The sequence below is a fragment of the Antrostomus carolinensis genome, unplaced genomic scaffold (assembly GCF_000700745.2).
Source record: "Antrostomus carolinensis isolate BGI_N321 unplaced genomic scaffold, ASM70074v2 scaffold2122, whole genome shotgun sequence".
In the NCBI taxonomy this organism is placed as follows: Eukaryota; Metazoa; Chordata; class Aves; order Caprimulgiformes; family Caprimulgidae; genus Antrostomus; species Antrostomus carolinensis.
The window spans coordinates 68,747-83,931 of NW_010297366.1; the positions used below are offsets into that span (position 1 = coordinate 68,747).

At 39.0% G+C, this 15,185-nt stretch overlaps 1 protein-coding gene across 1 annotated transcript in view; it reads right to left on the reverse strand.

Moving 5' to 3' along the window:
- Positions 1 to 1,697: 1,697 nt before the first annotated feature.
- CACUL1 (CDK2 associated cullin domain 1) overlaps positions 1,698 to 15,185 on the reverse strand; it is a 42,531-nt gene continuing 29,043 nt past the window's right edge. The window contains exons 5-8 of the mRNA XM_010162070.2: positions 11,586 to 11,675; positions 6,904 to 7,042; positions 3,266 to 3,309; positions 1,698 to 2,205 (exon numbers count right to left, since the gene is read on the reverse strand). Coding sequence (XP_010160372.1) covers positions 2,165 to 2,205; positions 3,266 to 3,309; positions 6,904 to 7,042; positions 11,586 to 11,675 — 314 coding nt within the window. The 3' untranslated portion in view covers positions 1,698 to 2,164. The remainder of the gene's footprint in view (positions 2,206 to 3,265; positions 3,310 to 6,903; positions 7,043 to 11,585; positions 11,676 to 15,185) is intronic.

Here is a 15,185-nt window from a genome sequence, read left to right on the forward strand (position 1 = left end):
ATTTTAACCAAATTAGGTTAATGTTAATGCATCTATTCTCAACTCAAGAATTTTGTTATTTCAGCAAACAGTGATTTTTAAAGCTATTTTTGTTTAAAGCCAAAACTGATAAAAATCTGGAAGCTGGCAAGTCATTTTTGTTCCCTACTAGCCTTCATTAACATCTCCACTGCGTACTTCAGCAAAATTTTCAAAACCCCTGTTTTTATCTAATTCTGCTTCAACTTAAGTAGCTGGTAGCAAAGTTGAAGCAAGCACTATCAACAGATGAAAAATCCCCACTAACATTGTTCTACACAGAAAACAAAACACTAAAGCATTCATTTTTTAAAGAAAAACTTCCTCAAAATTAAATAGGCTTTGCAAACATGCAAAGAAATATACAGGTAAATCAGATTTGAATCCCTCAATCACAGCAGTGTCCTCCTCATTCTTCCACTCCCCCACCCTCCAAACTAACAGCATTGCCAAAGTAGCTGATGTGAAGTTGATAGAACTAAATTAATTTTCATGAAGCTTGGCTACAAAACAAGAAGAAAAAGAAACTTTGTCCCTGCCGCATCTATTTTGTATCTTTTTCCTGCATTTTGTAATGAACTCGTGCAAGCATAAAGGGGCTTGTGTAGGTTTTTTGTGTGTTATCCATTTTAAACAGGCATAAGAGTTGTGCAAGAGAAAACTGAACAAACTTTTGTTTCACCTCAGAAAGATTTTTATATTACCAACTCATTTCTCATCACAACTAAAGGTGATAAAACCATAGGAATAAAAAAATCCCCTGTAGTCAAACTGCTTTTTCAAGTATGTTTCTACCCTCATGAAAGAGCTGCAGTAGCCATACTACTGATTAAAACCCATGTCACAATCATTAGGATTTAGACCACAAGTCCAGACCTCCTGGAACTGGGCTCAGCTGGATCTCCAGCTGAGTCTGCACAAGAGTGGAAGCGGGAGGCTGATGGGTACACACGCATGTGTTACACCACCCAACTCCCCCATTCTGACTACATCCACTGTCACACCCCCATCACATCCCTGACACAGGAGAAATGGCACAGGAGCCACAACGTGATCTTGGACAGGTACCACTGTTCGCTGATCAACCAAGCGCAAATCTGGTTTGTGCTGATGGAGATACACTTTGCAGACCTACCAGAGTGGAGAATTTTGCCCACAATGTTTCTACACAGCACAGCATAAAACACATCTCAGTATTTCATTCCGTCTGGAATTCATATCTCAATCTATTGCAATTATAGAAGCCAATGAAAAGTCAATGAGAGGGGCTCTACAAGAGTTGGTCCCAGCATTAAACACTAATACATATGAAAAACAAAAGGGGACAAACTTCCAAGTCACTGTTAGTGATGGTGATAGGTTCAACTTTTCTTCATTCCTCCTTAAATTCACCTCCCATTAATGCAAGAGAAAAGTGCAACTTTGCAGCATGTTTGTTCACATCAAGTTTCTCCTCAAGAACACATTTTGCAGTAACAAAATATGGTCTATAAAGTTGCAAAGTGCACAAGCTGAAGGCACAGAGTACAAACACACAGGAAAACAGATCTCAAAATGCCAAGTTAAAAAAAAAAAAGATATAAAAGAAAAATCCGGAATTTGAAACTCCCTGACAGAAGACACATTTATATGGGACCAACTCTTAAAAGGTGACAATCTTTAAACTAATGAACAAATACTGCAAAATAATGAAACTTTATTCTCATTATTTAAGTAAAAGCTCCAGAAAATACCTTGAAGTTTAAAAACTAATACACTGACGTGTTAACTAGTTTTAAGAATGTCCTTAATATTAAGAAAAGAGTGCAAAAAAGATTCTTCCATTCTAACGCTTTTGGAAGCTGCTGATTTTGGCTGCCCATTTCCACTTTGAAAGGATTGTTTTTCAAGGTGCATTCCTCACAAAAATCGCAGAACATGAACCTGTTGAGAGGCCAGACCAAGGAATCATGTCTTTCAAAGTCATCCCAATTGTAGCAGCAACTGACATTTTATTATATAAAGAAGAGAAGTCCAAAACTCTTCTTTGAGGCATAGTTCGTGTCAGAGCTCGAGTATCAGCAGTTGCCAAAGGAGGCTCCGGATACCACCTGTGCTCCTCCAGTGTCTGTTCTGGCTAGGAATAGAAGCTGATCCAGTATATTCACTATCTGTATCCCCTGGAGCTTGCACAAGCTGATGAGCCATCTGAAATGAGAGAAAAAGTTCAAGAAATTATCTCATATTAAACTTTCACTTTGTATCCTTTGCCCCCCCTTTCCCCAACAAACAGCCCCAAAACCAGCATCGCCTGCAAAAAGTTAACAGTGTAAACAGAAGCTGATCCACGTGAACATCCATTAATTCATTTTGGGTTGTAATAAGAGTTCATCATAAAATTATATGACATTTTATGGTAGGAAATAAAGTTAGCAACAATACCAGAACAGATACTATTCCCCAATCTCCAAGGCTATTTAATGACAATCAGGACCTTGTAATTCAATCCTAACCTAGAATGTAAGGGACTAGACTCTCTCCTGGCCAAATATTTAGTCAGCACAGAAGATGGGATCTTTGACTGAGTGCACCCAGGGCTGGTTTGGAGTAGAGCAAGCAACAGAGAATGGAAATACCATTCCACCCTCCTCCCTCTACTCCCTAATCTATACTGGGGGAAATTAAGGGAGTAACAAAGTGAAGAACATCAGTTAAACAAGCATCAAGAGACCTCATCTACAAATGGAAGAGAACTTCCCTGCAGCATGACTCGAACATTTGCAGCCAAATCATGCCTTTAGTATCTCAAAGCAGGTGGATCCCAGGTTGTACTAGACGCACCACTGAGGGTTCTGTCAACAGACAGAAATACACATCACCAGTCGGAAATTTATATCAGAGGTGGACTGGCTCATCATTTCATTGCCTGTTATGTGTATCCTGACCCCGCAAAGACTTGAGACAACCACATTCTTTTTCCTTAAGACCTCAGCTATGTAGTTAAATGAAGTGGAAGTATCTTGGCCTCAGCAGGTAGGGAATCTTACTGCCTTAGAGGTGGCTGTGGGACTCTAGCACAGTTTGCCAGGCTCTAGATCCAAGAAATTTGTATTATTACATAGAATGGTAAAGGTTACATTGGCAGACAGCTAGCTACTCATGCAGATGCAGCCTCTGACACCTCACCAGAAGTCCAAGAACCCAGAAGTCCACCACTACCTGTATGGGACTGCAGCACACTGGAGGGCAGGGTTAGATGCATACTTACTGTAAGTTAACTCTTCTCCAGCTCTCTTGCGTGACTGGTCACCTCTAGGAAAGAAGGGGAAGAAAGATATTTTCATGAGAACTTGAACTAATTGAAGATGTCCCTGCTCACTGCAGGGGGGTTGGACTAGATGATGTTTAAAGGTTCCTTCCAACCCAAACCATTCTACAATTTAAAGAGGGAAAACCATAGTTTTCTGCAGTCTACTCAGCACAATCATCAACTTTTACAGACTTTATAAACAAAATGCAAACACAGGAGCCAGAACACATGACTGCAGGATTCTCAATTTACTAAAACAGAAGTATAAGCTATATGCTATAGATTTAATTAGCTCATCCTTTTGTTAAAGATAGTAGGTTTGATTTTACAGGACTTTTTTTTTCAAAATGAAGATGAGGAAAATTGCTTATATGCAGTGTGGTTTTAAGTCATGCATAAAATTGTTTTCCTTAATTCAAACTCCTCAGACTTTATATAGAACTATGTAAAAAAAAAAACAACTCTGCACTTATCAATCTAAAAGGCAAGATGAAAACCCAACAATCAGACTCTAAGCAAGTCTGAGCACTCCCTCTTCAAGCAGAAGATTTAAAAAAACTTTATATAGAACTATGTAAAAAAAACCCCAAACCTCTGCACTTACCAATCTAAAAGGCAAGATGTTCCTGAAAACCCAACAATCAGACTCTAAGCAAGTTTGAGCACTCCCTCTTCAAGCAGAAGATTTAAATAAATAACTGAAGTCGTATAAACATCAGTTGACATCATTACTCCTGAAAACCCAAAGACAAATTCCCATCTATTTGAAAAACATTTTTTTCCTTTTATTTTTGTGCACACAAACTCTTAAAGCTGGAAAATCTTGCTGCTTCACAAGTTTCTTGTGATGATAAGATATGCTGTTGATACTGCTATATAAGGAAGAGAGATTCCAATATATTTTCAGCACAGTGGTTATAATTTCACATTTATCTGCTGGAAGTTGGTAGAAATTGGTGTTTTTTCTAGTAACATGAAGTGTTATTCCCTGAAACAACTCTTAAGGTGATGGACTTGCTGTGTATGCCTTGATTAAGGTCTTTCACAGGAGAACTACTGCCAAGCAAGTGGCTTGTGTTCCCCCTTTCTGCAGCAATAGTATTTAATAGTGTTGATAAGCTATTTCAACTACAACCTGACATGGCATTAATGCTGCTGAAGACATCTCAGTGTGCTGTGTTCCTCATGGTTATTGTTGTAGGAAATACAGCAGCAAAGACATCACCATTTTTTAGTGCAATTAGAGGAGAGCAGATGACAGTTCATACCGACCCAGAAGAGAACAGACTTAGCACACTTCGTAAAAGAGAAAAACAACCCTTTTATACATATAAATATATATACCTGTATGTGTAGAAATATAACCTCAGAACAATTCTGAGAAGTTATAAATAAATATAACCTGTGTTTATAATACAGGAAGAAGCATATTACATCTTGAAATGCATTTCAAGGCAAAATGCATTTCAAATACCACTCCAAATGTCATGTAGCAAATATATTTATTACCTGTACTTCAGTTTTCTTTTACCTGTGTCCTTTTAATGATGACAGACTCTACTCTTAACACCTTATATAACCTCCATGTTTACCAGATTGCACTGACTCCCTGACAGTACAACCATATAAAATATACTGTGCAAACCACATTCATCAGAGACTAAATGCCATCAATCGGTTACTCCACTGCAAAGTTTTATTTTGCATTTTTCTTTAATAAATTGAAAGCAAGAGACATAGAAACAGCAGTTGCACAAAAGCATAGGCTAGGGTGGGTCAGTTTTCTAAACCTACAAGGCTTACCAAAACTCTGGGTCCCATACACAGAAGATCCCATACTGTAGAAAGCCAAAAGGAAGAGGAACTCTTAAAAACTAGACTCTACAAACAGTATGTGACACAGAAACCTTTACTTAGTTCTTCCTGGTATGACCAGCCTCCAGCCCTAATCTCTTCTTTGTCCCCACATATCACACAGGACAGGAAGTTTCCAATGGATTTGCATTTGTTCCCGTGCTAGAGAATTAGTTTTCTGTATAAAACAGGAGTTGCTAAAATATATTCCGAGGATCCCACCAAGACTCTAACAAGAGAGTGGCACCTTTGCCGTGGTGAGTATATCCTTCCTACTACCCTTCCTAACCTCTGACACAGTATCCTCCTCACAGTACCAGCCAAAGTACTTCATAGCCAAGCTGACAAGCCTGTCTTACTTCCAGTTACCTAGGGGAAAATGGTTTTGAAACCGATTGTTGCTGTGGATATGGACTGTTACTACTTGGAACCTCATTTTTAATTCTCTATGAAGTGTGAAACTGGCGAAACGCAGTTGTAAGCAGAACTGTTATGAGCCACCTACAGAATTAGTAAGATTGAAAGTTAGGCAAAACTAAAATGTTCCTTTTTTGTTTTGTTCCATGCATTACATTCTTTTGTCAGCATTCTATGCCTACTCGGTTTCAAAATCTCAAACTTCCATTTCTTGAGCCAAATGCACTGCTTTTCTCAGCCCAAGCTCTTAGGGCTTTGTTTTTAGTCTCTTAACTCACTCATAGCTATCAAAATTTTTTTTTCCTGAACAGAAAGCCTTACAAGGAGTGAGTCTACAATACCATTTGCATCTGAGTCAGTAGTAGAGTTTTGAAGCTCAGTAATTCACCAAGCTTTGAAGAGAGAGATTACCTTTGAGGAAAACTACATGAGAGTAGTAGACTCTACAAACAGTATGTGACACAGAAACCTTTACTTAGTTCTTCCTGGTATGACCAGCCTCCAGCCCTCATCTCTTCTTTGTCCCCACACATCAGGGACATGAAATCCAGGAGTATATCTAACACTAAATATACCCACATCAAGTGGGTGTTCAAGCTACAGGACCAGATTCTCAGCGTTGCACAGGTAACAGGAAAGATGAGGATGTATTTCTCTTCATGCAGAAAACGTCCTCTTGGGAACAGAGCACGACAGCTGCCCCGGCCTGATCTCGGTTTGACGGGCTCCTGCAAAAGCAGTACACCACTGTGGTTCTGTCTAAGCAGTTAAAGAGAAGAGCACAGAGCAACAGGCACAGCCCAGGGTGAATAATACAGGTTATGACAATTTTCTGCTGTCTCTTTTACTGTTTTTTTCAACGCCCACACCCCCAATTCAATACTCAGAAGAGAAATATCTATTTTAAACTAACACCTTGACTGTATAAATAGTTCTGAGAGTGGAATAAGGAGAAGTCATCAACTGACATTTTCAGAAGCATCATGAAAAAAAAAGTCAGCTTACAGAAGATAAAAAGCCAAAGTAAGGGCTGAACAAGAACATGATCACGCATCAGAAGCACAATCAAAACACAGGGAGGCACAAACTGTAAGCCAATTGTTTCATAATAATACGTCAAGACTTCCGATCATCTGCCTTTTGACACCATCTGCAGGGTGGGGGGGTGCTCAAAATGTCTGGAAAATAAGGTCATAATTCAGATAACGAGTTGTGAAGGTTCTTTATTAACTCTTCAATTATTTCTTCAGTATTTTTAGGTGTATCCATTTTCATCATTTCAGCACTGTCCAGCACAATTACTACTGAAGATTAATAATTATTACCTAGTAAATCCATTCTGCATAAGCTCTCTTTGAAGTTTCTGGTCTTGAGCAGCATACTCCTGAAGCTCAGATTCCACAGCAGGGGGTAGAATATTTGGGATGAATTTAGAAAATAAAGCTGGTGCCATCTGTACCCATTCTGTAAGAAGAAGGAAAGCAACAACAAAACACGTGGAAGAGATCTTTTGTGAAAATCGTACTCTTTGACAAACATAACTTTGCTTTATTTTAAACACATTTTAGGATCTTGAATTAAAAAAAAAAATAAAAAATCATCCCCTAAAAGCCACAGAAACCAAGCCTTAAAGCAGAACAAATAACCACGCTGTTAAAATCAGGTGTTTACATGTGGATAAAGGAATTACTTACCTTTTTTATTTTTTTTAAACATCAACCACATGATCAAATTGAAATTCAGTTCTTGTTGCATCTCACAGGCCCTGCTGAGTCTCTGGACACACTCAAGGACAGGCAACAATGATCAGCAAACTCACCTTGATCATCAGATAATTTGTAACACTTTACTCTGGGAAGCCTACTCAACAAATTCACACCTCTCTTCCCTGAGCCTTACTTGTAGAAAGCACAGTAATGTCACCATACAACCCTGCTTCTCCATCTCCCATTACAAAGTAATGTCATTCTCTGCCTGATCTTCCAAAGTTTAGATGAACACTTTTCAGTGTTCATTATATAATTTTAGCCTGTATTAGTTCAGCTTCAGGACAGAAATGTGATTTAATTTTAGTACACTGAACATTGCCTTACAGAAGCAAGACAGTTTACCTTAAAACTGCTCAAGGCTGATAAGAAATACAGAAGACCGAGCAAAAGATGAAAATGGGGTTTACAGCAACTATGTAAGAAGTTCTAAGAAAAATAAACACTCCTCAAGTATTTCTGAAGCAAGACTTTCCAGAGGTTGTAGCAGTTATCTTAAACTTCATCTTTACTTGGAAAAAATGGATGCTTTTCAATACATTCACTAAGGCACATCACAAGTTTTTATCCAATTCCCACACATGGTTCCTTGGTCCATGCCAAGCTTCAACAGTCTTTAATCAGCAAACTCACTAACTAATCATTGCTAGTGTACAGGTGGTTTAAACAAAAATCAGTGCATCAGCCTCCCTCATCACCAGATCATGGAATCATTTAGGTTGGAAAAGACCTTTAAGATCATTGGGTCCAACTGTAAATCCAACACTCTTAAGTCCACCACTAAACCACGTCGCAAAGCACCACATCTACATGTCTGTTAAATATCTCCAGGGATGGGGACTCCACCACTTCCCTGGCCAACCCCTTCCAATGCTTGGGAACCCTTTCAGCAAATAAATTTTTCCTAATATCCAATCTAAACCTCCCCTGGCACAACATGAGGCCATTTCCTCTTGTCCTATCGCTTCTTACTTGGGAGAAACACCCACCTCTCTCCACCCTCCTTTCAGGAAGTTGGAGAGAGCCACAAGGTCTTCCCTCAGTCTCCTTTTCTCCAGGCTTAACACCCCCAGTTCCCTCAGCCAGGAACTCAGCACACTTGTGCTCCAGACCCTTCCCCAGCTCCACTGCCCTTCTCTGGACATGCTCCAGCACCTCCATGTCTTTCCTGTAGCAAGAGGCTCAGAACTGAACCCAGCACTTGAGGTGTGGCCCCACCAGTGCCGAGTGCAGGGGGACAGTCACTGCCCCGGTCCTACTGGCCACACTACTGCTGACACAGGTAAGGAGGCCATTGGCCTTCCTGGCCACCTGAGCACAGTGCTGGCTCATATTCAGCCACTATTGACTAACACTCCCAGGCAGCTCTCCAGCAACTCCTCCCCAAGCCTGGAGCGTTGCATGGGGTTGTTGTGACCCAAGTGCAGAACCCGGCACTTGGCCTTGTTGAACCTCATACACTTGGCCTTGGCCCATCGATCTAGTCTGTCCAGATGCCTCTGTAGGGCCTCCCTACCCTCAAGCTGATCTACACTCCTGCCCAACTTGGTGTCATCTGCAAAGTCACGGAGGGTGCACTCAATCCCCTTGTCCAGATCATTGATAAAGATATTCAACAGAGCTGGCCCCAAAACTGAGTCCTGGGGAACACCACCTCTGACTGGCCACCAACTGGATTTAACTCCATTCACAACTCTTTGGGCCTGGCCATGCAGCCAATTTTTTTACCCAGCAAACAGTACACCTGTCCAAGCCATGAGCAGCCAGTTTCTCCAGGAGAATGCTGTGGATAGCAGTGTCAAAGGCTTCACTAAAGTCCAGGTAAACAACATCCACAGCCTTTATATCACCCACTAAGCAGGTCACCTTGTCATAGAAGGAGATTAGGTGAGTAAAGCGGGACCCGCCTTTCACAAACCTGTTCACTGGGTCTAATTAGCTGGTTGTCCTGTATGTGCCGTGTGATGGCACTCAATGTGATCTGCTCCATAACCTTTCCCAGCAGGGAGGTCAAACTGACAGGCCTGTAGTTCCCCAGCTCATGGCAGCACTTGATTAAAAAACCAAACCAAACAAACAGGAAACCTCTACAGACATGAAACAGCACTTTTCTTCTTATGAAATGCAGTAAAAAGGTACCATGTAGAACATGCTACCTACTAAAAACCTGCTGCTGCTGAATAATTTAGCCAAGCCAATAAACTGACTTGGAATTCACGACATGAAATACTGTGGTAGTATATTTCATGACACTGTCAGATCATTATAGGTGAGGTGAAAAGAGTGTATCAGATTAAATCCAAGTGGACCAACTAGCAGCCAGAGCAGCTGCCCAGGCTTCAGCCTTTTCTACTGCAGTCACTTGCTGCAGCTAGAATTAGAAGACAATCTTTTCTGGCAACATTTGATGTCTAATACCTGTCAAGTACTTCCAACTTGAAGAGAAAGTAAAAGAAGAGGAAGAGAAGAGGAAGTCCATGGCCACCAGCCACATCAGCATTACTTCTCCTGCTCTTTGCACTGCCTAAACAGACGCTTCCTGGTGCCGCTCTAATGCCCCAGCACCTCCCAACGGCCACATTTTCTGCTTGACTTCCCCAGTTATCTACTCCCCAGTCCCCATGATACATCCAATGGAGCATGTCCCTCAGAGTAAGTGAGAAGCACTACCTCAGAGGAAGTTTTACCCTGATTGTTTCCAAATTCATCCTCAAGAACCAGCACCACCAAAGAACAGCCTTTTACATCAAGAAGTCTATCCTGTGCTCTTTTGGTTGGAATGACATTAAAGTTCCTCATTTTCTCAGAGGCTGAGAAGTTGTCCCTGCTTATGGCAGGGGGCCTGGAACGAAATGATCTCTAAGGCCCCTTCCAACCCAGACCATTCTATGATTTATGTTTGAGGAACAGGTAATTAGAGCAAGTGTGTATCTGTTTAAGCAACAGCTTACAGTCAGTCACCTGGGTTTTCCTACCCAGCTGCAGAAAGCAGATACTACAAATTGTAGGAATAAATTTTCATACTTAAAGATCTTACAGACACAAGACAACTATTCAAAATCTGATTAGGCCCAAGATACCAACCCAAACTGGGTATCAGTATCTGTTGTGTTATGAAATAGTCATCAAGACCGGGATCATCTGAAATAGAGAACTAGGAAATCACAACTCCATCATCTACAATATGAAGAAAACCAAACTGACCTGTTTATTAAAAGAATGATGGTCTTATACCTATGTTTACACCCTTCCTTTCTTAGGTACTGAACAGTTTGTAAAAATGAAATTAGTATTGCCTTGAAAATTGTGGTAAGATGTTAATTTTGCTGTTGTAAAAATAATTCTTGCTTACTCAAAGTGCTTTATCCACGCTTTTTGTAAACAGAAGGTGCACCCCGTTTCTGGCCATTGTACACATGACAAACATTGCATTAAAGCTTTTTTGTAAAGCTTTCCCATTCTCATTTCTATTTCTAAAAATTGGGACTGCAAAGCAAAAATAGACTGAAGCTCAGACACAATCTTTCTCCCAGTCACACCAAGGTAAGAAAAAAGTATCAGTACTGTAAAAGGAAGGGAAGCAGGTACTATTTATGTATGGATATTTTGAATACTTCCTGTGCTTATTAAGTGTTTTCAAACACAGGCTAGAGCTCTACTCAGTTCTCAAAACTTACAGAACCAAAAAATTTTGGTATAAAATTGATTAAAATCTACAACACCATTTTCCTTTCACTATAACTGTTACACTCACGATACACTCATGAGTTAAATTAAGCTCTTCTATGAAATACCACCAACCAAATAACGGCTTCATAGAAGAAACATTCATTTATCTCATGTCAAAGGTCTGGCCCTTTGAAGTGCAACTCACAATATAACTTTCACCATCTCAATACTTCTGAACTTCTGCCGTGACTGACTCATTAAACAGCCTTCTTGCTTTATTTCTACAAAGCAAAAGAAATAGGTTTTCCCTTCGTCTCCAGAGTAGAGGATTGGGCTGGTTTTTGGGTTTTTTAAATTTAATTTGGTATTCACAGAGTACCTTGAGCAGATCACAGAGATGGGCAACATGAAGAACCAGGGCTGTTGCACAGGAGAACTAAGCGTTATGGTGGACAGAACACAACACAGGTCTGTGTGTTTAAATATGCATTAGGTAAGACAGTGACCACACATGGATTTAGGAAAACATATCACAACTTAGAGAGACTCATAGAAACACTTTTCTTTTTTACCTGGTCGAAGTGTGTACAGGCCTTTCACAATATTTGCCATGGTTGAAGGAGTTATTTGAAACGGCGTTGACTGAGCTTCCAAAAGTAAAGCTGAAATAAAATTCAGATAATTAGCAATTTTTCTAATCAAGAAATATAGGCTTTTACACATACATTTTTGTATTAAAGAAATACAGTAGTTCTGGTTTTTTTTTTCCTGTTATCTGATGTCCTCACAAAGAAAATAGCCAGGTACCTAATTGACAACTTATTCTCAAGAATAATAAAATATCACCATTAAATAGAAGTATTCGGCTCAAATTATTTTCATCCATTTTCAGACAGGCAGCAGAAGTTGTGAGCAAAAAGCAAGTGACAGCCCTAAGTATTCAGCTGCAGAACTGAAGTAAACAATTTATTTTTAGAAGCACTCTCATACTGAGTGTGCTAAACACCTGGAGATCCACAAATCCTGACTTTACAGTATTTAACATCTTGTCCATAAAACTAAGGCTGGATTGAAAGTCTATGAGTGACTTGTGCAGTAGTGACTTAGGTAGTGCAAACAAGAAGTAAAAATCAAAAGAGAAATGTTGTTTGTTCTTTTAAATACAAGTGAACTTTTCCATTTCATTTTTAGTATCTTCTGCAGTAAACATTGCAATAATTGCATCTTCCTCTGGTGGAAAAACCTGGCAGTAGCAGATTTACTGCTTACATTACAATAGCCAGGCCTTTAGCCTGCCTTCTATTTTATTTAAGGTTTGTACATCCATCTGAATTACAGAAACAAACAAAAAACATCAAAAAGGTTTAAACCAACAGTTGCCTTTCAGTTCTTATGTCTCTACAGAGGAATTGAGTAGTATATACAACTTTCTGTACCTACCATGTAGAGGAGAAATGACTCTTACAATTCTACCTAGAGGGCATCTCTCTTGTGCTTATATCATAGAGACGCTGATTTTGAAATTTCAAAGCTTCTCCAGCTTTGTCTTTAGCATCTGTCACTCTAGTACTCACCATAAGAAGAAAAAATCTTTGGTAGCATGTTCTTGTTTTTGCGAAACTGTTTAAGAGGCTCATGTAATAGGGAGATTAAATAGAAAGTATTTTTTCTAATCTCCAAGTAATCAAAGTGGTTACATTTAACTATTACAGTAAATTTATTTTACAAAGAACCATCTTAAAAGTGCTTGTTCCTTTCAGCTGAAGCCTTGAGGGGGTGAGAGCCTTCGATTTATTTTGTAATGACATATTTACAGCCTCTTTCCTAAAGATTTTTTCGAACAGCCTCTTGGCAGCCAAGAAAGTTAAATAAGGGCATAATGCTTTATCAGGAAGATATGCCATAGTAACGCCCAACCCAAACAATGTGTGTGTATATATATTTAATTAGACTGTAGCCACTTCAGCCTAAACTTCATCAATAGATTTGTAAAGTGTCCAGAGAGTTGTAAATTTGTTTTTCACATGCAGACATCAAATTATATACCTAAAATATGTGTAACATTATTTAAAACAGCATAAACCTAGGAATTAATATTGACAGAAAGATGACAAAGTCCAGAGTTAAAAGTGACATGAGCATTTTGAAAGATGTTAAGAAAACTAAATTAACATAGCTTCTTGAATTTATTCCCAATAAACTGGAAATTGAACTCTCAGTAGTGTCCACGTTATAACCAGCAAAAGCAATTAAAAAAATATTTCAGAAGCTACTTTATATAACTGTATATGTACAAGATATACTGTGGGAAAGAAAGAAGCTATTTAGAGTTGCTTTGGGGACAAACACAGGTGTTAACTGAAGCTGCCCACAAATACATAACTAATTAGAGGGCATCTGACTACTTGGATATCTCTGAGTAAATGGAAAATTGCAGATTACACTTATACCACCTACAGCTGAAATGTGAAATACAGTGCCTATACCCTGAGCACACGGTCGTACGTACTGTCATCTTCCAGGTTTTGGTTTGTTTGGTTAGTTTGTTTGGAGTTTTTTTAAATAACATGGAACAAGTAGATGCCAGAGACAAAGAAAAAAATTATTTTATAGTATATATGTATCAAAGACAAGATGTGGTGAACACATCAGAGTGGTGGTCCACCTCACTCCTCTCAGTCTGTGGTACTGGAGACATGCTTCCCTTCCAGCTAACGAAACCCCCACAGCACTCCCACAACTGCTCCCTTAACACCTTCAGGTCTTAATCAATTGAACTATTTGTAAAAGCAATAGTTTAAGAGGATAGTTGACATTTTGAGTATAGTTCACCATTATAACCGATATTATTTATCACTTTTTAAGGTAATATTCACCCATGAAGCTCATTTCGGGTATGATCCTTTGAGATAATGTGAACAGATGTATTTGGAATATAAAGCAAGTAAAATGAGGAGCCACTTCTTTCTCTTCTAAAGATTACTGACCACAACACCCAGCATTAGAAAGGGATTTAATGAATAAAACAGTGGAAGCATTCACCTGGAGATCAATCCTACAGAAATATCTCCTTCATCACTTTATTGCACCATCAGAAATTAATATTTGTTATCTTTGTTTCCACAACTGCTCACACTACATGCAACAATGCAATTTAAATCGCTCACTCCTGATTTACAGTCAGTAAATGCAAGCATGAAGGCATTATATTCAACAATATAACACAGTAATGGCATCTATTTCCTGTTTCTCAATAAAGAAAACTAAAAGAATATACTAGTCATTAAACCATACAGTCTAAACCAGTCCAGCCTACACCTTTTCCAAAGGTTAGATATCAGTATCTGAAGGATGAATGGCAGAAGTATTTTCAGAATGATCACTGTAAGAACAAACAAGACTCCTCTCTCTGGATAGATCAAAAAAAAATCTCAGTGAAGGTTTATAAAATATATAAAATAAGTAAAACTCCTTTGCACACAAATTCATCTTCAGTTTTGCAATGAAACCTACCCAAACTTTCAATCCTATATAACTTCTTCCAAGAGGGTCACTTAAACTCAAGGAATAGAAACAGCTGTGCCAGACACCCTCAAGTTAATTCGGTTGTTATTTAGGAATCTTATAGGAGACCTCCCATATTAAGGTTTTGGCTCTTACTTTATTAGAATAATTAATGAGACTCTACAACACAGAAGTTGCACAGACTCCCTTCTACCTACTCCCAGAAGCTCCACCTGCAGCATTTACCAAAGATAGAGCAGGGTGAGGCAGAATAAAACTAAACCTCAGGTGAATGACAGCGGTAATGACACTGTGATATTATCTGACCACCTCCACAGTGTTTATGAACTAATACTGCATTTTACAGACTAAGTAACCAATATGCAAAGGAGTTAATTAACCTGCAAATAGTCTCGAAAATAACTCATGGCAGAATCAAAGAAGAGAAGTGTGGGTTCCCATGATGAAATGCTTTAATTACAGAAAGATACAAGATGCTTTGAAATATTGTTGAACTGACACAATACCCAGAACGGCCTCAGGATTTTTTTTTTTTTTTTTTGAGGAATGATGGATGAACTATATTGGAGTAAGTGAAGTAAGAATATGCAGCACTTCAGGTACTCTGCAGTAACTGAGTTACAGAATCACAGAATGGTGGGGGTTGG